General features: G+C 37.1%; 1 protein-coding gene across 2 annotated transcripts; it reads right to left on the bottom strand.

Moving 5' to 3' along the window:
- CFAP300 (cilia and flagella associated protein 300) lies at nucleotides 1-27,934 on the bottom strand. 2 transcript variants are annotated; one of them, XM_022562068.3, is made up of 7 exons: nucleotides 27,825-27,934; nucleotides 27,533-27,614; nucleotides 16,003-16,078; nucleotides 10,545-10,711; nucleotides 6,905-7,077; nucleotides 1,119-1,185; nucleotides 1-218 (listed from the first exon to the last, which is right to left on the bottom strand). In XM_022562068.3, exons 1-7 carry the CDS (start codon nucleotides 27,932-27,934, stop codon nucleotides 90-92), a joined length of 804 nt encoding a protein of 267 aa, XP_022417776.1. In that variant the 3' UTR covers nucleotides 1-89. The 2 variants fall into 2 exon arrangements, with proteins under 2 accessions (XP_022417776.1, XP_089771580.1); XM_089915454.1 differs by lacking the exon at nucleotides 1-218 and having other exon boundaries at nucleotides 423-1,185; nucleotides 6,910-7,077.

The raw sequence follows: 27,934 nt of genomic DNA, 5'->3' as shown, positions 1-27,934 counted from the left end.
AAATGTTTATCCATAAATCAGTATTAAAATTAAAAACTGGTAAATAGGTAATAAAAAATTATCTAAATATAGATAATCTGAAAAAAACATTAAGACATTTCCCCCACGCCATAACAGTGGTATAAAACATGAACATGACGCATGATAGGATCCACAATAAAGTAAGAAAATGTTTGTTCGTGACTCTTTGTTGAAGGGTAGCACATACCAACAGAATCCTGAAAAAGATAAACCTAAATTATTTAGTATACAACTACATTTAAATAATAATCAACATACTTAGCTATTATATATTTTGTGGTAAAATGTCATGAAACATATATCAAATCTTTGACAATAAGTTGCAGTTAACTACTATTTTAAAATATTTGTGGGCAGCACAGTCTACTTACTATGCTAACAATACATATGTACTATGCAAACATGCATAATTCTTGACCTTAAGGAATTTATAGTCCAAAGTAAATTCTATCTTTGAAAAAAGTCCTAATATTGCAAAAATTTATTTTGCATTTTTCCTCTATCTTTGCTTTTTTCAAAACATGGTCTATACATACTATGCGGGCTGGGACTATGTTTCTTTTGTTTATCACTGGGCTCTAGTCCCGCACAGTAGCTGATACACAGTAGGTATTCAAAAAATAATTGTTAAATGATTGAATACAGATACTTAGAAACTGCTTCATATGTATTAACAATCGTTCATGTGATACTAAAATTCAAGTATCAGATTCTGTGATATAAAGACATTTATGTCATTCTTACTTATTTGCCCCCAAATTATCGTTTGACAGGCTAAAGAACTGTGTTCTACCTCATCTGAGCCACAGATTTAGCTCTAAAATAAGAAAGAACTATTATTAGACATGGGTAACAGAAAAGAAGCCGGGGAAAAATGTTCATACTTTCTCCAAATAAAAGCATACCTTATCAACTTTTAATTTTAACAGAAAACTATTTAGTTTATGTTAACTATGTTCTGTATATACAGGTATATGTTCTGTTAGCTATTCCTCTCTGAGGCATAACATCGTCCTAGTTGCTATCTCCAGTTATTACAATCCTCTTAATAACAAATAATTAGATTGGTTGGTTGCACATTTCCCCTCAACACTTACATATGCTGTAACTTTAAAGACAGAAGAGGTAATTTGTATTTTCTTGGTTTGAGGATTCTTTCGAACACTAAAATAGGGAGGAAAAGGGAACATTTTAAAATATAACAAGCACTGGCATAATACGTTTGAGATGTTGATCCCTTTTAGTATTCAGGTGTTCTTATCCATATATAACATGGAAATACAGAATATCCAATTAAGTAGTTTGAAAAGAATGGCATCTGTGGTTTCATCAAAGGATAGGGCAACATTAACTGAATTGAAATTGCAAAAAATTGAATTTTACAGTTAGAGGGTTTGAGGTCAGTTTGAGACTCAGATGATGAAAAGACTCCTAGGCCAGAGACAATTACTGGAAAAACAAGAATTGGTTAAAGTCAGACTGAAGTGTAAACAGCCGTAAGGGGTAGATAAAAACATACTAAACTTGAAGAATTAAACAGGCTGAACATAAATGACAGTTCTGCCACTGATTTGTTATTTCACTTTAGGCAAGATTAACCTTTCTGAACCTCAACTTTCTCATATGCAGACTGGGTAGGATATGGTTCCCTTTAGGATTATATGAGAATTAGGCGGAGTAATGTATATGAAAACTATTTATTAAATTATTTATTACTAAATTATATTCTATTAAAATCACTTTCTCTCATAGCTCTCTTTCAGTTACTCTCCCTACAAAAGATAATCTGTAGCAATATATAGTGAGGAAGCAAACTGAGGGTTGAGGAAATAAGCTACAGATATATATTTATACATTAATTCATATATAAATATATGCACATATTTATAATGCTTTACAATTTGCAAAATACCTTTATATACTTTACCTCATGTAAAGATCACACAACTCAGTGAGGTAGGCATTATTTTGCCAATTTTACAGACAATAGAAATAGAGCAGTTAAATGATACATTTTAGACATTCCAACTAAAAGTGGTATGTCTGGGAATAGAATTTAGGTGATATACAGTCCAGTTTTCTTTCCCTACACCTCACCTGTTTATCTTATACCTACTCTAAATTCATATACATCAAAGGTATTGTCCATGTGTTACATGTGTAGGTTAAATGTAAAGGAAGATATCCCTCTTCTTCACTTTATCAGGTAAAAGTACTTCTTTCTCTTCACTACATATGTAAAGAAATGGGGAGAAAGAGAGAGGAGGAGGAAGAAGGGGGACTCTGTGGGAGGGTGTGCATGCATGTGTGTTTGAGCTTTTGCACCTGTTAGAGATGACCAGATGCAAGCCATTTCAGGATTTAGGGTTCAAGATTCTTAGGCAGTTTTCATCTTTAAAACATTTCATTCAAATTTAAACCCAGGAATCATGCAATCAAATTGATTTCCATATATTTCTATAACATAAGTTGAGGTCATTTTCTTTTATTTCTCTAATGTGTAAGATACACTGCTGGAAAGTTGGAGACTACATTTAAAATTTCATGCTTATCTGAGAGAAGACTATCACCGCTACATATAAAACGTTTGCATACACCTGTATGACCACCCAGATCAAAATACAGAACATATCTATGGTTATATCTAATTTTAAATACTGATCTGGAGGTGGTTATATGGGTGTGAACATATATAAAAATTCACTGAACTTATGTACACTACGATTTGTTCAGTTTACTGTATGTAAATTACTCCTCAGTTAAAAAAAAAAAGAGCCCCTGTAAAAGTTTGTGCTTATCAAATAAACTTAGAGGAAATTTAGTATTTGATATTTCACATAGTAATCACTTAACACATACAAACACATACCATAGGTGTATTATTTTTAAAAAGAAACTACATTTGTACATTATTAGGAGTTGGTTCCTAATGGAAATAAATCATATTATTCCATTTTATTACCGCTGATCTTGTATTACTGTTACTTTAAAATATCTCTAAGACAATTCGTCTGGTTTTTTATAGGTCAAGCAAAGTATATTATCACCTGTCCTATATCTCATAAGAAAAAAGAAAAGGAAATGTGAAGTGATATTCATTTGTGCCCTAGGGTGTTCTACTAATAATTGCATTATATCAGATTTTTGGCAGTCACTAATTCACTCTTCAGGTAACCATAGTTTTTAAGGATGCTGGAACATAATTTCCATGTAGTGCTTTTAAAAAGTATGATTGTATTAATGGTTTAGAAATAGTGTAATGATTGGTTTCTTATCAATATCATTTGTGCTAATTTCTGAGCATCAGTCCCATATTGACTCTAAACGTTATGGTGTACAGACCATTCTAACTAACTCTGCTCATTTTAAGACACAAGGACCCCACCGTTCAATTAGTATCTGAAGGTCATAATCTAAGACTCTCAGTTCAAATCATAAAATCTGGGGCAGATATGTATTTTGGAGAACGTCTCCTAAAACTTTGGCAAGAGCATGTGTTTAATGTCTAAAGTAGGAAAGACACAGGCACCATTAGTAACTATAGAATTATTTTTGAGATGCAATGAAACAATTGATCATTTGCTTTCCAAGAAAATGGTTCTGAAGTATTGCCTATGCAATTTAAAGGGACCATAATCCTTGAAAATAAGGCATTTTCCAAAACATTTAAAAGATGTCTTTTATAGGACTTGTAATAATGGATGAGAGAGAAAATATCTTAAGAATGTTTTTACCTTTTTGTTTGAGCCAGAGACCCCTAAAATCAGGCTCTGTAATGTGCCCTCAATATCTACAAACATAAGGGATGGACTTCTTTGCTAGAATGAATCAGGGACAATGTTTATCTGCAAGTGCAGATTGGATAATGTAAGGTAGCTGCTGAATGTTTAATTAGAAAGATAGCAAACGTTTTTCTAAAGCATGTAAAAACACCTAAAACTCAAGTAAAGGAACAGGAAAAAACATCCGTCTTGGTTAAGTTAGCTTGTACAAATGACTTGATTAGATACATGGCTCAGAATTCTGAGAAATTACTGATGATACTTCAAGTTCCACTTGTGCTTCCTCTACTTATACACCCCTTGATAAATGCTATGTTGAACCAACCTGTATCTTTACCTTAACCAACTGACACAGCATCTGACCCAAATCAGCACGACTAATATTAGAAAAGCCCCATGTAGTGCATATGATAAGCAAACCAACACAGCTCCTAAGGGATTTTGAGGTCATTTAACACATTCAGTTGCTTTGTGTTGGTACCTAAGCCATCTCAAGCAAATATTTATTCTAATCATAATTTTCTACTGAAGTTGCTTTGGGAAGACAATTTCACATCCTCTCCTCATTCAGCAAGGAAATTCATAAGCATGCTTAACTTGGATCATCGAGAGAAATATTTAATGGGTCTCAGAGAAAAGTAATGCTGTAACTGGGCTGGTCTCCTTCCCAGTCTCCCCTAGAATGACAGACTTGTGATGCATCGTCCCTGAATTGGGAACAGACTGCCCCCCTCTTTGCTGGCCCTTGTGGACTTGACTCCATCAAGACGTCCCTGATTGCTCACACCCACACTGACAATTTTTTCTTTTGAACTTCCAGGGTTTTTATTACAGTATAAAGAGCTGTAAATATTTGCCTATAATAACTGAACATTTGATTATATAAAAAAAGTTTACTTATAAAATATTTTAAACAATTACTTTACTATTATTTACTATGTTAACTTGTAATTTCCTTAAGGTCAGAGACTGCCTGATGCCTCCTCTTGCACTTTTTAGTGCTTGGTCGAGTTCAGTGCCCAATGTTAACACTTGCTGGTTGCCTGATTAAGTGATTCCATGGACACAATTCTTATCCTTTCTGTAAGATGTCATGAATTTTGGATACTCATTTATGAGTGGTCATTACTCTTTGAGTCATACTTTATCTTAGCACCCAAAAAGTATAGAAGAGTATCACAAGTGAGAATTCAGGGAAGGGAATGTTGGAAAAAATAGCAGTTTCTTCAATGTTTAGGTTCTAAAGTTATTTCTATTTCAAATATCTCTAATAGAATCTCTTCCTCTACAGCACATGGTAGTGAGGAATTCCACAGGTTCATGTGGTTGATGAGGTACAACACACTGTGGTGGCTGTGGTGTGTGTTTGTGTGTGTGTGGTGTGTGTGTGTGTGTGTGGTGTGTGTGTGTGGTGTGTGTGTGTGTGTGTGTGTTTAGGGTACATCGAGGAGTATCTAGCAGGAGTGCTAGAAGCAGTCTCGTAAGTTTTCATGAGCTGCAAATGATAAGAACAGAATATGTTTGATGTAGGTATGTGCATGTTATTTCTGAAATTCTGTTTCTATAATTTCTCTTCCAACAATCTTTATGTATTGACACAATAACTTTTTCATAAATATCAAAGACAGATTATAGAAATATTTTTCTGTTTTTAAAACTGTATCAAAAATAAACTCAGTAGAATAACTGAATCATGCAGTTTGTTGTATAGCTGTATGACACATGTAATGGAGATGAGAATTGAGGTGTTGAGGATAAGTAAAGTAACAATCAAGAGTTTGATGAGAGGGGCTTCCCTGGTGGTGCAGTGGTTGAGGGTCCGCCTTCCGATGCAGGGGACATGGGTTCATGCCCCGGTCTGGGAGGATCCCACATGCCACAGAGCAGCTGGGCCCGTGAGCCATAGTCGCTGAGCCTGCGCGTCCGGAGCCTGTGCTCCGCAACGGGAGAGGCCACAACAGTGAGAGGCCCGCATACCGCAAAAAAAAAAAAAAAAAAAAAAAGAGTTTGATGAGAATCTAATTCTGTTGTTTTCCTATTAAAGTAAAATTGTGGGGCTTCCCTGATGGCACAGCGGTTAAGAATTTGCCTGCCAATGCAGGGGACACGGGTTCAAGCCCTGGTCCAGGAAGATCCCACATGCCATGGAGCAACTAAGCCCATGCGCCACAACTACTGAGCCTGCGCTCTAGAGCCCGCGAGCCACGACTACTGAGCCTGCGTACCGCAACTACTGAAGCCTGCGCACCTAGAGCCCGTGCTCCGCAACGAGAAGCCACCGCAATGCGAAGCCCGTGCACTGCAACAAAGAGTAGCCCCCAGTTGCCGCAACTAGAGAAAGCCTGCACGCAGCAACGAAGACTCAACGCAGCCAAGAATAAAATAAATAAATAAATATTTTTTAAAAAGTAAAGTTGTGTAACTAAGCTCTGGGAACCTTTGCTTTTACTTGTTCCTATCCCCTTTGCCTATAAAGATGATCCAATATCTTCATCATTGAAAAACCCAACTAAAGAATGTTCACTCCAGTTAAAATAAAAGCATAAATAAAAGATTTGTAAAGTCTTTATCCTCACTTGGTCTTCAAAAAAAAAAAAAAAAAAGCCCTAGTGGAATACCTAAAACAAATTTAGGATTAATTTTGAAAAGATTAACACTTAGGTGAAAATTCTTCTACCTCTTTAGAACAAAGGTAAAAATTTTTTTTACTATTATATTCATCAGTATTAGTCAAGCAAGTTCAAACACCCTGAGGGAGCTCATGTCCCCTTGAGATTTAAAAGAAGGCCTAGGGATAAAAGGGAGACCTGGAAGAAGGCAGTTGCTAGTAAGGGACGGAGTGGGTGACAGGTCTGGATGAGAAAACAAGGACAAGAGGCAGCTGAGAGGACTGAGGACTAAAATAGGGTCAGGGAAATCCAGAAATTTTGTAGCCTGGAAGAGAATAAGGAGGCTCTGACGAGGGGCTCAGGGTGGTGCTATTTTTACTCACTTTGGTTGTTAATAGATCCACAAATAGTTGCTGGGTAATCCTACCAGAGTTAAATAAATAATTTGCTCTATTAACCAGAGATTTACATATTGTAATCAAGCAACATTACCTCACTAGATCCTTATAGATAAGCTTTGTTGTTTCCAGATATGGATTAAGCACATCTTCATATTGACAAAGGGCTCCACCAAGGCAAAGATGTTTGAAAAGACAAAACAGGAACTCTTGTCTATCTGGTTGGCTGAATACTTCATATTTTTCTGAGTCTTCCACTAGCAAAACCTATGTAAGATGATAAAATTCATCTCAATGTAACATAATTTGAGGTTCTAATATTTATGTTTTCAAAAGTTCCAGTTTATATGTTTAAAAGTAATTTTAGACCTATTTTCAGAACCAATCCTGAAGCAATGGAGAAAATGATCTGCGAGACCTGTGCTTATTGTCCCTCCATTCTATCATTTTATCAGGTACAGACAGTGAAAGGAATAAATCTAAACATAAGCCTTCTCTTCTGCTTTCTTTGTTCTAGTTTATATCTTTAGTAATTGTTTCAGTGCTACTGAAATTTTAGAGTTGGGTCACTGTGAATCTCATTTGGAAACAATGGGAGTATAAATAAATGGAGAAACTTCTCCATCCCATAAGGGCCATAGTCTTTGCTTCCATCAAGAGGTTAAACACAAATGGTCATTTTCTAAGCCCTTTCATAGTGTTTGGATTACTATTTTCCTTATGCCCACAGTTACACCATTTTGAACTATTCCAGTAGCTGGAGCCTCATAATCACCTCTTCTTCTGTTCTCCTCTAATAATATCACCTTACACATCACCAAGCTACATGGATTCTTGCTCTCTTGACACCTTGCTACCTCTTTCAGAAAATAGTTTGACTAGGTCCGATGTGGGGGATTTTCTTACACCATTGGGCATTACAGACAATTGCTTAATTTGTTGACTGTAGTGGACATGAACAGGTGATGAATGTATACTACAAAATATATTCCTTTTATTGAATTGCTTATAGCCCATTTACTTGAAAAAAGAATGTGAAATAGCTAATAATAAAATATGGATACAATAAGATAAAAATAATAAAAGACAAAAGAATGTAACCAAGATATAAAGTGGGAAGAGAAAATAAAAACACATAAGGAACTCTACATGGAGAAAAGCTTTAAAAATTGTGCATGACATTTAACACTACCATACACTTAACACAAACATAAATACACATAAGAAACTCTAGATGGAAAAAAGCTATAAAAATTGTGCATAACACTTAATGCTATCACATAGGTAAAGGAAGGATATATGAGTCATATAACAATCGCTGTCTAGCAGTAAGAAGTACACTGTTTATTAGGAAAATTGATTAAACTTAACATTTTATTTACCTCAATCTCAAATGAAAATCATTATGAGGTCATTATATAAGAGGTATTAAAAAGCAATAAACTCTATGGTGTTGTCTATATGTAGTTTACTTATAATGACTTGATGAAAGCTGAAGTCATATGTAGTACAAGGTAAGAGGAAGTGGTCCACAGTTTATTGCTCTCTGTGTGCCACATATAAGACCTGTAACATCTCCTCTCCCTCCCTCCCTCTCTCTCTATAAGGAAATAATGTGATATTAAAACCCAAGTTTGCAGCCACCTAAAGATTTGGCTTAATACAAGGGTGACAAAAGCCCTTAGGGATGAATAGTTTACACATTCCCTACACAAGGACTCATATATTGAATTGATTAGGCTGTGCAATTAAAAAATTATAATTAAAAACATTTTTGGAGTGAATGTTAAAACAATAACATTTTATGTCTGATCTCCCTCTCTATTCACATACAGATCTGTTTAGTTGTGTAGCCCTCAGAGAGGAGATAGGCAATGGTTAATGAGTCCAACTTCTGAGCGGTGGTCAGGAAGGAGGCTATTATCAGAACTTAATTACACAGTGTGCCAACAGAATCTGTGTTGCTACACAATGGGAGGGCCCTTTCTAGTTCAGGCTAAAGCTAAAAGTTATTTATATTTTTTCAGCCGGAAAGCAACCAAGTTAAAGCCCGCTCTGTTGCCACAGAGCGGCAAAGAACACAAGAGTAAAACATACAGGCAATCAGCAGAGAACACCGAGCCCCAGCCCTTCCTGAATAGAGGTGCTACTCATGGCAATAAATAAGCAGGAGGCAGTTTTGCAGGGTATTCTGGTGAAGAGCAAACCCTCCTTTTATTTTTATTTTTTGGCCGCGCCGCATCCTAGTTCCCCAACCAGGAATCGAAGTCCTGCCCCCTGCATTGGAAGCACGGAGTCTCAACCACTGGACAGCCAGGGAAGTCCCACAAATCCTCCTTTTAAATTTCATTGCTGGGCTTCCCTGGTAGCGCAGTGGTTGAGAGTCCGCCTGCCGATACAGTGGACACGGGTTCGTGCCCTGGTCCAGGAAGATCCCACATTCCGCGGAGCGGCTGGGCCCGTGAGCCATGGCCGCTGAGCCTGCGCGTTCGGAGCCTGTGCTCCGCAATGGGAGAAGCCACAACAGTGAGAGGCCCGCGTAACGCAAAAAAACCCAAACGAACGTCATTGCTGAGGCTCTCTCTGTAGAAGTGAAGGCGTAGAACTGAGTCCTTTTAGGTACTGTCCTAGTGAAGATCAATGTATGGACTGGCTGGATGCTCCCTCGTCTCCTACAGACAAGATTCCTGTGTCCAGAGCGATATATCAGTAGCCTCCCTATTTCATTTCTATCTGCATTTGTAATACATTAGACTTGTACATCTTCCTTCTCTCTTAATGTATAATAATAATAGTAATTAGTAGTAGTTCATACTATTGAAATCTTACTAAGTGCTGAGTATTCTGTAAAGCACTTTAAATGCATTATGTCACATAATTCTTACATTATTCCTATTTCATATATGAAGAAACTGAAGCTTAGAGAGGTTAAGTATGACAGTTATTAAAGTGACAGAGCCTAGATTTGAACCTACATCTATTTGATAGCCCTAATTTTTGACCGCTTTGTAAATACTCTTTCTCATCAACTAAAATAATAATAATAATATTTCATTTTAACAGCATTTCATAAAATGCTTTCTCAACAATTTTAGGAAGAAGGTAGAATGGGCATTTTAATTTCCATATTGTACAGATAAGATCTTGAGGCTCAAGATATTGAATGACTTGCCTAACGTTATTATTATCTTGTAAATAATAAATCAGGAATTAGGAAAATAATCCATGTCTTCTGATGCCAAGTTCAGTATGCCTCTCATTAAAACAAAAGTTAACTTAATCAAATGCCTTTTTGATCTCAGCAATGAGATTAAAAGATTATTTCCCTCCAGGGATGTTTTTAAATATTCATTTGATATGTTAAGAGAAAATATTGAAGAAAAATAATCATCAATTAAATAGGCCAGAGTTTCTTGACCTTAGCACTACTGACATTTTGGGCCAGACAACTTTGTTGTAGGGACTGCCCTGTGCATTGCATGATGCTTAGCAGCATCCCTGGCCTCTACCCATTAGATGTCAGTAGAAGCCCACTGAGAACTAATGAAATACACACATAATCAAGTTGATAAGAAAAGTGCCATCCAAGAAGAAACCTACCCGGGTAATGATTATTACTGATCATTATTCATTGATAAGAGGTATTTTATGGGTTTTAGGCAGGCAAAAGTTTTTGACATTAAGCATTTCCTGAAATGAAATTCTATTGTGAAAATTTTTAATTCTGTACTTACTTTTTGTAATTCATCAGAAATAAGGAAGGGATCACAAAAAGAATCTAAACATTTAACAATATGTCCATTCTCTCGTACAATATCTTCATCATATAACGGATTAAAAAATGACATTGAAAGCTGTGTGCAAGGAACGTTTATAGCTTCAATTTTTTTCACTTCAGTTCCTGAATAAAGAGATATAAAAATTAATTTAGTACTCTTAATTATTGCCAAAACAAATATCACTCTGCAGAGATTCTAAGAAGTAATCAAATACAACATATGTTTTGATATATTTAAAAGACACATTAGTTTAGGGATTTTATTAAATTCTTATTTTGCAGGTTGTTTATTTTTATTAATTATTAAAAGTTTATAACAAAATTTCACCATTTCAGGCCTAGATGAAGGATATGTAAATTAGAAAATACTTGAAAATGAAATATTTATTGTGTAGTAGGAGGTTCTTAGATCAGTTTTAATGTATATATCAGAATTGCCTATAAAACATAGAAATTACTTCATATGATTTTGGATTTGTATTATGCTTAATGCTTTATAATTCATATTACAAAAATTTTAATTAACATAAGTAAGGATGTTTCTAAAGTCACTGAGGGTATTTTGAAAATGTTTCTCTCCATTTAAAAATTTCTCCCTTGTGATCTCACTTATAGTGTTTATTACAAAAAAAAGGTTTTCCAAATCAAGGTAAATTTCAAACCAGGCCCTAATCAAGTTATTACAAGTGTTAGAGAAATTTGAAATCATGGTGTTCTATTTTTCTCTTGTAGCTCTAGTTCTTCCCATTTCCACACCAACACCCCCCACCCCCTATTTATTTACTGAATGTGTCTTTCAGGAATGGATTTTCTGTTACTAGAGGTTCTATTAAATTGCAAAAAGACATAAAAATTAAGGTGAATACTTTTATTATTGCCTCAGTGAGTCACTCAATCGGTTTCTCTCCTTTATGCACCTAGATACGCACACGCACTCACTCAGATATAAAGGGGTGGAGTTCTCCTTGTTCAAAGTTCTACAACAATTGCAGACTTAGATATGGTGTGTCCTCTCCCCAATATATTTGCTGGATCTCTGACCTGAGAAGCAATTTGAGCTTGAGAATAGTAATGTTGGTGATTATTTGCACTTCCTCCCTCTGGCTGTCCACCCAGAGTCTTGCTAGGACCTGTTGCTCTCATTCTGATCCTGAGCTGGGCTAGTGTGGAGGCAAGAAGAATGCCTGGAGCCAAGAACTGTGCATGCCTCAGTTATTGCAAAAGATATGCTGCTAAGAAAAGCTCCTTTTGTTCTAGAAGCAAAATCCTTCGGAAGATTAAAGTAAAAAGAAGACACTAGAAAATGACAGAGTAGGTCTGAGTAATATTGGAAGACCAAAGAAGAGCCGTATAAAGCCAGACAATTTTCAAAGATGGGTTGGTGGCCATAGGATGAGGGACTGACATTGGGCAACATGCCATTTTAATAAATCTACCCTAGGTCTGATTTGGGGAGTGGCAGGAGGGTGTGGATGGTGAGAGAAGGTAATTGAATTTAAACCACTTAATCTGAAACATAGAAACAGAACTTGCTGTGGACTAAATTGTGTCCCTCCAAAATTCATATGTTAAAGCCCTAACCCCCAAAGTGATGGTATTTTGAGATGAAGTCTTTGGGGAAGTAATTAGGGTTAGATGAGGTCATGGGTGGGGTTAGGAGGACCTCAACATATGAATTTTGAAGGGACACAATCCAGTCCACAGCCTTCTGCTCCTGGACCCCCAAATTCATGTCCTTCTCACATGAAAAATACATTGATTCCATCCCAACAGCCCCAAAAGTCTTAACTCATTCCAGCATCAACCCTAAAGTCTAAAGTCCAAAGTCTCATCTAAATATCATCTAAATCAGATATGGGTGAGAGTTGAGGTACAATTCATCCTGAGGCAAAATTCCTCTCCAGCTAAGAACCTGCAAAACAAGACAAGTTACATGCTTCCAAAATACAGTGGTGAGATAGGCATAGGATAGACGTTTACATTCCAAAAGGGAGAAATAGGAAAGAAGATAGGGGTGATGGTCCCAAGCAAGCCTAGAACTTGGCAAGGCAAATTCCATTCGACTTCAAGCCTCAAGAATAATCCTCTTTGGTTCAATGTTCTGCTTTCCATACCTACTGGGGCGGTTCTTCCTCCAAGAAAGTGTGTTGTTGAAACTGAGGGGGTGACCCTGACGATCTCTAAATTGCCTTCTCAGTCCTTCTCTTTTCTTGAAGAATAGCACATGCTTACAGTTGAGTGGCTCCATGGTCTGGCCCTGTAGGATCTAAAAAGTCTGATAGCCTTCATTTTGTCTCATTTTTTTCTGTCCCCTTTAGTTCAAGCTGGCAGTGTCTTTGCTGGTACAATCCCATCTCTATTTCTGGCTTCTGCTGAAATGGCTGATTAAGCCAATGAGTTGCACCCATGATCTCTTTATCAAATGGTTGCTCAAGGACACACTTAGTGTTCTCTTCAGAACAAGCTTTCTCATTTTCTGCAATATGGATATGCTGAGAATTTTCCAAATCTTCAACTTGGGCTCCGTTCCGCTTAACAATTCCTTCTTCAATTCATCTCTCTCCTTCCATATTTTACTATAACCATTCAGGAGGAAACAAGCCACTCCATCAATACTTTGCTTAGAAATCTCCTCAGCAAATACTAATTTTATCACTTACAAGTTCTATTTTCCACAAAAGCACTAGAACACAGTTCAGCCAAGTTCTCTGCCATTTTATAACAAGGACTGCTTTCCTTCCAGTTTCGAATGCCATGTTCCTCATTTCCATCTGAGACCTCACCAAAATCAACCTTAACATCCATATTCTAGCATGCACCTCAAGACTTTTACAGACTATAACCATTACACAATTTCAATGCTACTTCCACATTTTTAGGTATTTTTACAGAAGCACTCCACTTGGTACCAAAATCTGTATTAGTCTGCTTGGGCTGCTATCACAAAATACTGTAGACTGGGTAGTTTAAACTTTTTTAAAGTTTAAACTTTTATATTTTTCCACAGTTCTATAGGGTGGGAAGTCTAAAATCAAGATGTCAGCTGATTTAGTTCCTGGTGAGGACTCTCTTCCTGGCTTGCAAACAGCTGCCTTCTAGCTGTGTCCACATGTGACAGACTCTTATAAGAACACTAATACCATCATGAGGGCCTCTCAAGACCTTATCTAAACCTGAAATCTCCCAAAGACCTCATCTCCAAATACTTTCACATCAGGAGTTAAGGCTTCAATATAAGAATTTGGGAGGGGACACAATCTAGTGCATAGCACACACTCTCTGTTATGTAGAAATTTGGTTAAATTATGTCTCCAGCATTTATAAGTTTTACAATGCATCACTAAGATCACACAGAAAGTTAAGAATGTATTGTTTTTTCCCCCTCAATACTAGCATTACAATGCACTGGATAGCTCCTTTTTATTTAGTGTCCAAGTCGGTGCTTTTCTGGAAACCCCGTTAATGTGGAAGTGAGAGAGGCAAGAAGAGTTCTACAGCCTGGATTTGAATCTCAACTCCACCTGGCCAGCTATGCAAAACTGCACAAGTTACTTAGCTCATGCCTCTGACCCCTCATTTTTGAAATAGGAATATACAATAATACCTCTCTCAGAGTTGTTTTGAGAATTAAAGGAGGTAAATGTGCATAATGCCCTTAGCTGAGCACATAGGAAGCACCCATTACACGTCAGCCAAAGAAGGGCAAAGTATGTCTAAAAGAAGGGGGCCGTGGCAGCTGGCTGAGAGGATAAGTCAGCACCAACAATTGGCAACGTAGGCAGTGTAGCCAGTAGTGAAGGAGATTCCATCATCATTCTCTTTAAACCTGGTTCACTTGCTTGAAAAATGTCTTTTCTCTCATTAAACAAAAGCTATTTCTTATGCTTATAAAGGCCCCCAGAGTAAAATTAGAGAGAAGATGGCCGATATATGAGAAAAAGAAGAAGAAAAGCAAATAGGAGGAGATTAAAAACAAGTTAATGGAAGAGTACAAGCAATCCACTAGAAACTTCTGTTTCTGAAATGGAGTGCTACCTCTTCTTCTATTTTTCAGAGTACTTCTAATTGGTTCTGTCAAGTACATGTGGAATTTTAGAACCTTTCTTTTTGCAGTGCCTTTTACAAAAATTAGAAAAAAGTCAGTGCTGTTTTGTGAAGTATGTACCAAAATGGGGGAAGGCAGAATGCCTATTTCAATGAACGTTATCTTTTGTAAACGAGTTTACTGAAGTTACTGTAAACATGGTTTGTAAACACTATGATACGTGACTCTGATTATTTCCTTTTGAAGGTTTGGAAATGGTAAATATATTTGCTTAGGTACTCAGTTTAACTTTGTAAGTAGTCTGAAGATCACACTGTACTAACTTTTTGTTCTATAAATTTTGCAGTGGTCTTTAGCCAAAATCAATAAAATTTGACCTACTAAGTCCAACATCATGAACTGTTTGTAAACTTGTGCTTGACTAATACTTTATGAAAAGTTATTTTTGTGTAAGGCCACTAGAGTTCCATGAAAATACGTTGTAAGAATTTACCAAAACAACCCCATCCAATTTAAAATCAACTTTTCTTGAGCACATATTCACATTACCAACCAGATTCTTCTTCTAATTGGAATGATAATTTATTCTGTTAAGAGGGCTCAACCTAAATTTTCAAATACAGTGTTCACGTTTCTGTTTTCAAAATAGTCTTCTGTTAACTCTCTAATTTATTCCTTGACCTGAGAGTTATTTAAGAGATTTGAGTGTTATTAAGTGTTTAAATGTTTGGGTAATTTTCTTTAAAGATTTCTAGCTGTGTTTCAACGTACTATGAAAATATTATCTATATGAAGTTCTCCTTTTGAGAATTTAAGACTCTCTCCTCCATGATTTAATATATTATTTTTAAAGACTGTTCCATGGTGGCTGCCAGAAATTCATTCCCCTGACCCAACTGAGATTTTGCCCACGCATCCGCACATCCGTGGAATCTTACCTGACCCTTTCGCACTGGGTAGAATTGACCACTCCCCTCCTTTTGCTCCCATTGCTATGTTAGCACCTTTGATACACTATTGCACATATTTTAAAATATATCAGTGAGTTCCTTGAGTACACGTTTTCTCTTATTCACCTTTATGTTCCCTGCATCTGTCAGAGTCCATGAAAGGTGCACAATAAATACTTTCCAAACAAATGTAAAGAGTGAAAAGTTGCTCTTAAGTGTTAAGCCAGGATAGCAGCAGTGCACTACCAGGAGAAAGATGCAGGGCAGGCCTGGCACAGTTGATAATATTTGACTTTGATGTTGTCAAGCAAATGAGTCATTGTTCACAATTTATATTTTAATAATGAAAATTCCTGAGGTAAAATTTTGTTATAATAGTAAAATAGTAATCTGAAGAGATGAAAATAAATTTTGTTTACCTAATGTAATCCACTGTCCAGAAGAATCTGAAAGTAACTTCAAATTGGGAATAACATTTGGATCTTTAAAGAAAGCCTAAAATACAAATTTGAGGGGAACAAGTTAGATATATTATTATAAACAGTAACAAGAATTAACTTCTTAAATAACTATAGTAAAATCTCATTTAATTTAAATTGGGGAAGGATAATTTTAAATTGCTAAAATGTCTTAAGGAATAAATGTTTCATAACGAAATGAAGTTCTGTTACCTTCAAGTTGGAACAGTATGAACAATACTATTATGTCCAAGTAGATACCTTTGGGACTAATTTAATAAATAGAAAGTAATGATATATAGTGAAAAGTAAGAGGTTATATAATGTTTGAAAATTTTGTTTTCTTTCAACCTTGTTCTCCCAATTAGCTGATGTAAGTAATCACTGCTTCCACTCTCCCCAACTAAATCTAAATGTAATTTTCAATTTAATTCTATTCAAGGGGCACATAGAAAAGTGATAGATTTCACTTTTTAAAATTTTTTAAATATTTTTACACAGCAGGTTCTTATAAGTCATCCATTTTATACACATCAGTGTATACATGTCAGTCCAATTCTCCCAATTCATCACACCACCACCCCAAACCCCCACTGTTTTCCCCCCTTGGTGTCCATACGTTTGTTCTCTACATCTGTGTCTCTATTTCTGCCCTGCAAACCAGTTCATCTGTACCATTTTCAAGGTTCCACATACATGCGTTAATACATGATATTTGTTTTTCTCTTTCTGACTTACTTCACTCTGTATGACAGTCTCTAGATGCATCCACATCTCTACAAATGACCCAATTTCGTTCCTTTTTATGGCTGAGTAATATTCCATTGTATATATGTACCATATCTTCTTTATCCATTCGTCTGTCGATGGGCATTTAGGTTGCTTCCATGACCTGGCTATTGTAAATAGTGCTGCAATGAACATTGGGGTGCATGTATCTTTTTGAATTATGGTTTTCTCTGGGTATATGCCCAGTAGTGGGATTGCTGGGTCATATGGTAATTCTATTTTTAGATTTTTAAGGAACCCTCATACTGTTCTCCATAGTGGCTGTATCAATTTACATTCCCACCAACAGTGCAAGAGGGTTCCTTTTCTCCACACCCTCTCCAGCATTTGTTGTTTGTAGATTTTCTGATGATGCCCATTCTAACTGGTGTGAGGTGAGACCTCATTGTAGTTTTGAGTTGCATTTCTCTAATAATTAATGATGTTGAGCAGCTTTTCATGTGCTTCTTGGTCATCTGTATATCTTCTTTGGAGAAATGTCTATTTAGGTCTTCTGCCCATTTTTGGATTGGGTTGTTTGTTTTTTTAATATTGAGCTGCATGAGCTGTTTCTATATTTTGGAGATTAATCCTTTGTCTGTTGATTCATTTGCAAATACTTTCTCCCATTCTGAGGGTTGTCTTTTCATCTTGTTTATGGTGTCCTTTACTGTGCAAAAGCTTTTAAGTTTCATTAGGTCCCATTTGTTTATTTTTGTTTTTATTTCCATTACTATAGGAGGTGGATCAAAAAAGATCTTGCTGTGATTTATGTCAAAGTGTGTTCTTCCTATATTTTCCTCTAAGAGTTTTATAGTGTCCAGTCTTACATCTAGGTCTGTAATGCATTTTGAGTTTATTTTTGTGTATGGTGTTAGGGAGTATTCTAATTTCATTCTTTTACATGTAGCTGTCCAGTTTTCCCAGCACCACTTAAGTAAGTAATCACTGCTTCTACTCTCCCCAAGTAAATCTAAATCTAAATGTAATTGTCAATTTAATTCTATCCAAGGGGCACATAGAAAAGTGATAAATTTCACTTCTCAAAAAATGAAAACTTTCTGTATGGCAAAAGAAAGAAAAGTAGCCAAGAGTTTTATTTCCAGGCACCAGCAGTTGACTCTGGCTGTAAAGATCTGAAGAGAAACTTATTAAAAGTATCTTAGGCAGTCTACTGCCTAATTATCAGGAGATGTAGAGAATCAGGTTAAGTGGGTTAAGTGTTGGGCCCTCAGAATAACACAAAATCATATGTAGAACTGCCCTGATGAGGAAACAGTCATCCTTGCTATAGTCCCATCAAGCACTAAAAAGAGGTACCATGATCCTTTCCTCACCAAGGCTACTGCTGTTCCAGGACTGTCCTAACTGAAAGCTGGATGCCTTTGCCACCACCTTTGCCATAAAAATTCAGGATTCTGTGTGTACCTCTTTCCTTAAGTTGCTCACTTTTCAAAAACTGGTTTTGCACTGATAAATCTGGTTGGTAGCCCTAGATCCCAGGTTTGTGCTCTGAGTGCAAAAGGGGCAAGTATTACACAGTGAAGAAAACCATCAACAAAATGAAAAGGCAACCTACTGAACAGGGAAAATATTTGCAAATTATATATCTGATAAGGGGTTAATATCCAAAGTACATAAGGAACTCATACAGCTCAATAACAACAACAACAAAACTCCTAAAAATCTGTTTAAAAAATGGGCAGAGAATCTGAATAGACATTTTTCCAAAGAAGACAGACAGATGGTCAACAGGCACATGAAAAGATGCTCAACATTAATCATCAGGGAAATGCAAATCAAAACCACAATGAGGTATCACTTCACAACTGTTAGAATAGCTATCAACAAAAAGACAAGAAATAACAAGTGTTAGCAAGGATGTGAAGAAAAGGGAACCCTCATGCACTGTTGGTGGGAATGTGAATTTGTGCAGCTACTACGGAAAACAGTATGGAGGTTCCTCAAAAAATAAAAAAATAGAACTACCATATTATCCAGCAACTCCAATTCTGAGTATTTATCCAAAGAATACAAAACTCTAATTCAAAAAGCTACAGGGACTTCCCTGGCGGTCTAGTGGTTAAGACTTCACCTTCCAATGCAGGGGGTGTGGGTTCGATCCCTGGTCGGGGAACTAAGATACCACATGCCTCAGGGCCAAAAAACCAAAACATAAAACAGAAGCAATATGGTAACAAATTCAATAAAGACTTTAAAAATGGTCCACATCAAAAAAGCTATATGCATCCCTATTTCATTGCAGCATTATTTACAATAGCCAAGATATGGAAACAACCTAAATGACCTAAATGTCCATAGGTGAATGAATGGATAAAGAAGTTGTGGTGTACACACACACACACACACACACACACACACACACAGGAATACTACTCAGTCATAAAAAGGAATGAAAACTTGCCATTTGCAACAACATAGATGGACCTTGAGGGTATTATGTTAAATGGAATGTCAGACAGAGAAAGACAAATACTCCATCGTTTCACTTATATGTAGAATCTAAAAAAACAGAACCAAACCAAACAAATAGATACAGAAAGCACACTTGTTGTTGCCAGAGAGAAGGGCTGGGAGGTGAATGAAACGGGTGAAGGGGTTGAAGAGGTACAAACTTCCAGTTACAAAATAAATAAGTTATAGGTATGTAATGGACAGCATGGTGACTATAATAATACTGTACTGCATATATATATATATATAAATATATATATATTTTTTTGTGGTATGTGGGCCTCTCACTGTTGTGGCCTCTCCCATTGTGGAGCACAGGCTCCGGATGCGCAGGCTCAGCGGCCATGGCTCACGGGCCCAGCCACTCTGTGGCATATGGGATCTTCCCGGACCGGGGCACGAACCCGTGTCCCCTGCATCGGCAGGCAGACTCTCAACCACTGCGCCACCAGGGAAGCCCTGTACTGCATATTTGAAAATTGCTAAGAGAATAAAATTTAAAAGTTCTCATCACAAGAAATTTTGTAACTCTGTATGGTGACAGATGATAACTAGACTTACTGTGGTAATCATTTCGCAGTACATACTAATATCAAATCATTATGTTGTATACCTGAAACTAATATAATATCATGTCAATTATATCTAAAAACAGGCAAGTGTTTTGGATTCCACTTCGGACTTCCTAAAAAATGAAAGGTGGAAATCACTCCAAATCACATGTATGTTCAAGAAGTGCTGGGCAGTCAGAAGACATAATGATGTCCATGATGAGTAGTAAAGAAAAAAAAAAACAATAGACTGGGAGGAAATATTTGCAACAAATATGATTTAAAAGGTGGGGGAGGGGGCTTCCCTGGTGGCGCAGTGGTTAAGAATCCACCTGCCAATGCAGGGGTCACGGGTTCAAACCCTGGTCCGGGAAGATCCCACATGCAGTGAAGCAACTCAGCCCGTGCGCCACAACTACTGAGCCTGCGCTCTAGAGCCCGCGAGCCACAACTACTGAAGCCTGAGTGCCTAGAGCCCATGCTTTGCAACAAGAGAAACCACTGCAATGAGAAGCCAGCGCGCCACAACAAAGAGTAGCTCCTGCTTGCCACAACTAGAGAAAGCCCATGCAGCAATGAAGACCCAACGCAGCCAAATTAAAAAAAAAAAAAAAAAAGGTGGGGGAGGATGACATCAATGGCTTAAAAAAAGCCCAATATTTATAAGAAAAACTGACAGTCTGATTTAAACATAGCCAAAGGCTACAAAAAGTCATGTAAAAATTACAAATAGCCAATAAGCTTATGAAAAGATGCTCAACTTCAAGAGCAGTGAGAGAAATGAAAATAAAAACCAGAAGATATCATTTTTACTCATTATATTGGCAAGATTTTAAAAGACTAGTAACAGACTTCCCTGGTGGTCAAGTGGTTAAGACTCTGTGCTTCCACTGCAGGGGACACGGGTTTGATCCCCGGTTGGGGAACTAAGATCCCACATGCTGCACAGTGTGGCCAAAGATAAAAAAAATAAAAAGAGTTTTGGTCAGAGTACCAGAAGATACGCACTCTTACATACTGCTGGTGGAAGTGTGAATTTTTACCACCTTTGGGGAAGTATTGGATACTATTTTGAACTTTAAAAACATGTATAGCTTATGAGCCAAGAAATTCCTCTTTTATGTATGTGTCATATAAAAATGAAACCACCAATAGATAAGATTTATGTGCAAGGAATTTTTTTAATAGTATTGTTTGTGGTGTCAAAACCTGGAAACTTCAGTGCCCATCAGTAGAATGACTGAATAAAATGGCTGAATAATAATAAAATAAAAGTGGTTGAACACAGTATATCTATGCTAGATGGTATGTAGTTATTGAAAAGAAAGTATTAGAATAGAATGTAAGCTCCATATCCTTTTTTTCTTATTCACTGCTATATCCCCAGGGCCTGGCATTTAGCAGTTACTCCATAAACGTTTACTGTATTGAATTTGAAGGAAAGCCGTAAGTATTTTGAGTAAAAAGAGTAGTTTAAAAGTAATATGTTTGAAAAAACAAAATAAAACCTCTATTTATATGAACATAAACAAAAGTATGGAAGTATATATACCAAACATTAACAAGTCACCTAAGAAGTGGTGGCTGTGTAGGCTTGTGGGAAGAGAGGGGTTGAGAGGGTTGGATTTGATAAAGATTGTTGACTCTTTGTTCTTTGTTGTTTAGATTGCTGCAGTAAATATTTCTCTTATTCTGACACTCCCTTTAAGCTGTCACTCTCTTTTCCTAAATAGCTTTTTGAAAGAGGAGTCTATCTTGTTTCACTTCTCTGTCTACCAGTTATTCTTCTGTATCTGGCTCTTGCTCCCATCACTCAATTGAAAGTACACTTGACATCACAATTCCAAAAATCAAATGGACGCAGTCCCTGCTCTCATAGAGTTTACAGACTAAAAGGGAAGATATTAAGTAACACGCTATGAGTGTTATGAAGAAATGCAGGGTGCTATAATGCAAGTACGTAATAGGTAGATCTACTCTACTGGTTTTGGGAAGAAAGGTTAATGCAGAAAGAACATTTAGGTTTAGATCTAAAAGGTGAGTAGGAGTCAGCTGGGCAAAAGGTATACTGGTAAATTCTTAACAAATTCTTAAATACCCCTTCCTCCCTGCCAAAAGCCCTGATTTGTAGCACTTGCTGATTTCCAGGGTGGATTTCAAGTTGCCAAAAGCTTAACAACCAGCAAAGCTTCCTGAAAATTTAGCAGTTAGGCTGTCCTGAGCTGGTTCCAGCATGACACTGGCAAGACTATTTTTCAAGATGAAGAAAATGTCAAGTCTGTAAGGGGAGAATGGAAGGGGGGACTTCCCACTGAAGACAAGTAATGAGGTTCAGTGTGACCAGAGTTGATGGGCTGATGGTCTGATGAGGTTGGGGAATTAAATAGGACCTTGTAGGTCAAGTCAAAATTTTTTATCTTAATCTAATATTGATCTAGATTGATCAGTATTTTGAGCTTAAGGGCAGTTGGAAGACCCTGAAGAGATGTAAACAGAGGAAAGATGTGATTAGAGTCATATTTTTAAAAGCTCATTCCTGCTGCAGTGTAGAGATTAATTGAGGGGCTGTAAAGAGGCTGATTAGGAGGGATGGTACTACTGTAATCCAGAAAGGTCTGATGTTCCCATGAGAATGCTATCATGTCAAAATGATAGCAAGTGGGAGGGAGAGAAGTGGATGGATTCAATGAATATTTAGAAGAAGGGACAAAGGGAGAAGGAGGAATCAAAGATGGCTCTTAGAATTTTTGCATGAATAATAAGGCAGAATGAATGTTTAATGAGAGGCAAAAGTGGAGAGGACCAGGTATGTGGGTGAAAATTAGTACATTCAACAAATATTTGTGAATGTCTACATTATGCCAAGCAAGACAAAGTCTCTGTTCTCATGTCTCCACATTCTAATGGTGGAGGTTAAAGGTAAACAATTTACAGGTATCATATATGCCCAATTACAAAAAGTCTTCCCCCAAATTATTCTTCAGAAAAAAGGGAAGTTGCCTTATGACTTTAAAAAGTCAAATAAAGAGTGTTTGTGCAATTATTTTAATTTATATAATACACATCTTGAAAAGATACACATATGCTGGAATTAACCCCAATTAATACTGGTTCTGAATGCTTTTTAGAGGTCTTCTGAAGAATCAGCAAAAGGGGGAATTTAATTCAGGTTTAGTAATTATCCCTGGGGGGGTATCCACTTACAATTACATTTTAAATGTCATAATGAAAGGAAGTAGGTTAAGTGGCCTGCAGTGAATTGGCCTGGAGCCAATGGAAATAAGTCTTCATAAAGGCCCCTCAAAGCAACAGTTGTTATTGAAATCACAATTATATACCTGAAGAATGAATTTTTTTAAAGAAAACAAAAAACCCTGCCCTAATGTGTACAAATGGTATTTTGCGTTATAGAATTTCCAGTGAGACATTAGAAGGGATTCTCTGAATCTCAGATAGCTTTAGGAAAGCTGATATCCTTTGGAAAAATATTTGATTCACAAATTAGTTCCAGTGATAACAAAGATACTGATGTCAAATGCATGTGAAGATTTGCATAAACTTGTTTCATAAAACGTGAGTAGAAACATATTTCTAAACTAATATTTTATATAACACAGTTTAAATGTATGTTTATTATATGTCACAAATATGAAATATAAGTAGATGTTTGACTTTATCATCTATCTGGCAGACTGCTGATTTCTGATCCAATATCAAATCTCTCCTTCTTCCTTAAGGAATCCCAATTTTATTTGGGACAGCAATGTGCTCAGCTAAACATTTGCAGTTCCTAGCAGTCTCTGTGGTATGTGGTCCTGAGATGTAAGCAGAGTCTGGTCATGAGATATAATGTGTTGTGTGGATCTTCAGAAAACTCTGTAAATTAAGGAGGTCCCTTGTAGGACATATGGAAGATTCCTGTCATTATCCCTAGTCCATGGTGAGGATGCCAACACTATATACTAAGCCCAGAGCTTTCTCTTGAGGCTCAAAGTGAGATAATATATTGAACTATCTAGGATATTTCCACTTGTACGCACCTCAAATTTAGCATGCCTGAAACTGAATTCATTTTCATTATATACTCTTTTCCACTTTCTGTGCATTTAAATTGGCCACTCTAATCAACCAAATCAAAAAGTTGGTCATCCTACATGTTGCCCTTTGCCTAACTCTCAATTATCTTATCAGTCCTTGAGTACTATGTTTCTCATAAACGTCTCTCCAGGCTATCCCGGTGCCCCTGTCTTAATTCAGGGTATCACCATATACTGTCGGGAGGATAACAGTTTCCAATTTGTTCTCACTGCTTCCAGACTCAGTCCTAACAATCTACCTTCCATACTTCTGCCAGGTGATCTCAGTACTTTAAATATTACTGTCTTGCTGAAACCCTTTCAGCAACTCCTGAGCAGCTAGATAAAGTCTAAATTCCTTTGTATGGCACATAAAGTCTTATACAATATCGTCCCACCCATCTGTCTAAGATAATCCCACTTTGTCTACCTGACAAACTCCTACTCATCTTTCAGGCCCTAGCTCAAGTGCCCTGTCTTTTGGAAACCCTCCTTTAACCACCTCAGTCAAAAATGACCACTTTCTCTTTTGTGCCACTACAGTACCTTGTGCATGTTATGTTTTATATCACTTCTCATTCTGCAATGCAATTTTTGGTCTGTTTCCTTCTCTTTAACTGTGTATTGTTCATCTGTACAGACTTAGGAACTAAAGAAATATTTGCTGGATGAATATTTCCTTCCTTCCTTCCATCCACTTACTACCTCACAAGTAAACTTTTGGAATATAATTCGTTTTTAAGTTGAAAGGGAAAATTCATAATCTGGAATCCTAGTTTAAGCAGTACCCTTTGTTCAGTTATAGTTTTTGTAGTAGAAATGACATGGAAGTTGGAGTCAAAGGCCTGGGTTTTGCCATTTGCTGGGCAAGCTTGCACAAATTATTTAACCATTCTGAGCTTCAGTTTCCTCAGCTGTAAAACGGGGGTCAAAACACCAAATTTACCAGATTGTTGTAAAGATTAGTGATAAATGGATAAAAAGTGCTGAAAGCTAAATCTGGCACACAGGAGTCACTACTGCTTTGGGAAAACACTTTGTAAAGTAGTATACAAATGTTAATAACAATAACAGCACTTATCATGAGCCAGGCATTTTGCTAAATATTTTATATGATTCATTGAATCTTCATAATAATCCCATCAGATATTCAGTATTTTCATTTTCAAAAAGACAAGCACTGTGATCATTTTGCAGAAAAGTAAACAGAGGCTGAAGAAGGTTAAGTAACTTGCCCAATGTCATAGAGCCAGCAAGTGGCAAGAGTTGGAATTTGAACAGAGACAGCTAACTTGAGGCCAAATGAGCGGGGGATCCAGGTTTTGTAGGGCTCTAAGCATAAATGATTTTAGGGACTCTAAGAATACAAAACATCTACTTTTGAAAAACCCCAAAAACATGTGAACATACTGCTGGAGTATCTCTGAGTTCCTTGGAAGGGGATTCTCTAAGTGAGGAGCTTTAGCTAGTGAGGGGCCCTGAAGATTCATTAGCTTCAAGGTAAATCTCCTTCTGGGCTATGCTCTTAGCCACAGTGCTTTATTTCCTCCAAATTAGTTACATGAGTAAAAATAATGATTGTATGAATACAGTTCTTTAAATTGAAATATGGGAATAATACTGTCTACCTCACAGGAAAAAATTAGGATAAATAAACATGAAGATATTGAAAATTAGTTTGAAAAAAATTGCCTGCTATTATGGAAATTTGTTGTGCTTTACGGATGAATTTTGATTTTGTTGAAGAACTTTGTGTCTATTAAAACCCAAATTAATTCTACACCCTTCTCTATGAAATTTTTCTGACACCAATGACCCTCCAATTGAGTGATCTTTTGTTTTCCTTGTGCCTAGGGCACCTTATATATCCTCCAGTATAGAAATTATTTTCTCTTGTAGAGAGTTCTTTACATTTCTAGCTTCCAAAACTGTACACATCACTTACAAGCTGGGATCAGGTCTCTTCATCTTTTTAATACCTCCCAGCAGGGATACAGTAAGTATCCAACAAATATTTATTGAGTAAATGGCTTATATTAAAAATTGTACAGCACTCTAAAATTCAGCAAATTAAAATCCTGATCATCTCCTTTTAAAAAAGTATTAATTTGAGAGCCAGTACTGGCATAAATGAAAAATACTAAAAACTATACAAATCTTACCATGAATATTTGACAAATGTCACTAATGCCATCATTAGTGGCATATTATATTAACATTATAACACTAACTTAGGTAAAGGGAAATAGACATTTAACCAATTTACCCTCTGTTCAGGGTTGAAGAGTATTCCACCCTTAATCCTCTACCCAAAATTCATGTCCTTCTTGGAACCTCAGAAAGTGACCTTAGTTGGAAACAGGGTTGTTGCAGGTAAAATTAGTTAAAATGAGGTTATACTGGAGTAGGGTGGGCTCTTAATTCGAAATGACTGGTGTTGTTATAAAAAGAGAAGAGACACAGTCATGGACACATGATGAGAGAGAGCTACGTGACTTTGACAGAGGTAGAGATTCAAGTTCTGCAGCTGCAAGCCAAGGAGTGCCAAGGACTGCTGGCAACCATGAGAAGCTAGGAAGAGGTAAGGAAGGATTTGTCCCTATAGGTTTCAGAGAGAGCATAACCCTGCTGACACCCTGATTTTGGACTTCTAGCCTCCAAAACTGTAAGACAATACATTTCTGTTGTTTTAAGCCACCCAATTTGTGGTACTTTGCTACAGTAGCCCTGGGAAACTAATTTCCCTCACAGTAAATATTTTGGTTTCTTAACTAGGCTAATATTTTCTTCACTGCACTATCATTCTGTATGAGATGATCTGATTTTTTTATTTGTTGGCAGTCTTGCCACGGGTCTGTAAGATCCTTGAAAGCCAGGCTCCTGTCTGTCTTGTTCCTTCTAGCAACCCCACCACTTGACAGAATTCCTAGCACATGGTAGCTCTCAGGAAGTGTTTGTGAATGAGTAAATAAACTATGCCAACTATGCTACAGTCAATGCCTGAAGGGCATGAATGGCAAAAATAATATCACAAACCATAACAGTATTTTCCATTTAATTGAGGATTAAAAAACTTCAGGATTTTAAATAACGTGAATGAAATTTAACAAACACACCAGAATTTGCACCTTCAAATGAGTTTTTCCCTTTTCAAAGCAGCTACCTCTACCAGCTAAAGACTTATTCCAATAACTGCCACTCCTTAAGACTTTTTCTGGAATTCTTCATTGGAACTGCTAATAGAGCCTGTACTCACAGGGTAGACTTGATTTCGAGAAACAACCAGAAGTACTTTGAAGCTAACCCTAGTAAATAAAGCTGGTGATAAAGCTGGATAATATTAGGTGTACCTACTAAAAGAGAGACCCAATTTTCTAGCGAGAGATTGACTTTTCAAAATAGAAAAGTTCTATATGGCAGGATACTGAAGATGAGCTAATCTATGGTGATACGAAATATAAAAGTTCCTCTTAAAACTGATCATTTGAACCTTTTTATTATTCTCAAACTCCAAGAAGACGACGTCACTAAGTAATGGCGTCTTCACAAGAATTTATGCCGAAGTGGGAAAAAATGTAAAATCAGCAGTGGTCCAAGGGACTCTCCAACCCCCATACCAACCATAACGAAATCATCCTTCCGATAAACCTGAAACGTCTGGTCAAACCCGAACGCCTGCGCCTTGATTCTACCCAGCATGGACCTGGGGCAGAGAAGAGAAAGACAGTCAACTTGGGGTAGCATCCTCTGGGGGGAGCACATTCAGCCCGTCCCACGCACGAAGTCCGCCCCTCGCCCCTGTTACTGCTGCCTCCCGGTTTCACTCAGGAAGGGGCCGCCTCGCCGTCCGACCCGCGTCTCCGCAGGCGCGAAGACCGAGGGGCTCTTCTCTTCCTGCCCCTCGGCCTCTCACCACTGGCGGAGCCGGCTGGTGGTCTCCGGCGTGCTCAGAGACTTGAAGGTTTTCTGAGGCAGGAATCTGAAGTAGTAGCCGCCCAAAGGCCCTAGCTCCCCAGCCGCCAT

This window comes from Delphinapterus leucas, chromosome 7 (assembly GCF_059928025.1).
Source record: "Delphinapterus leucas isolate spDelLeu-1000000601 "Yukka" chromosome 7, BTC_Dleu_Yukka2, whole genome shotgun sequence".
Taxonomy (NCBI): domain Eukaryota; kingdom Metazoa; phylum Chordata; class Mammalia; order Artiodactyla; family Monodontidae; genus Delphinapterus; species Delphinapterus leucas.
Note: the sequence above shows the minus strand (reverse complement) of the source record. Positions and strands in the feature narration are given on the sequence as shown.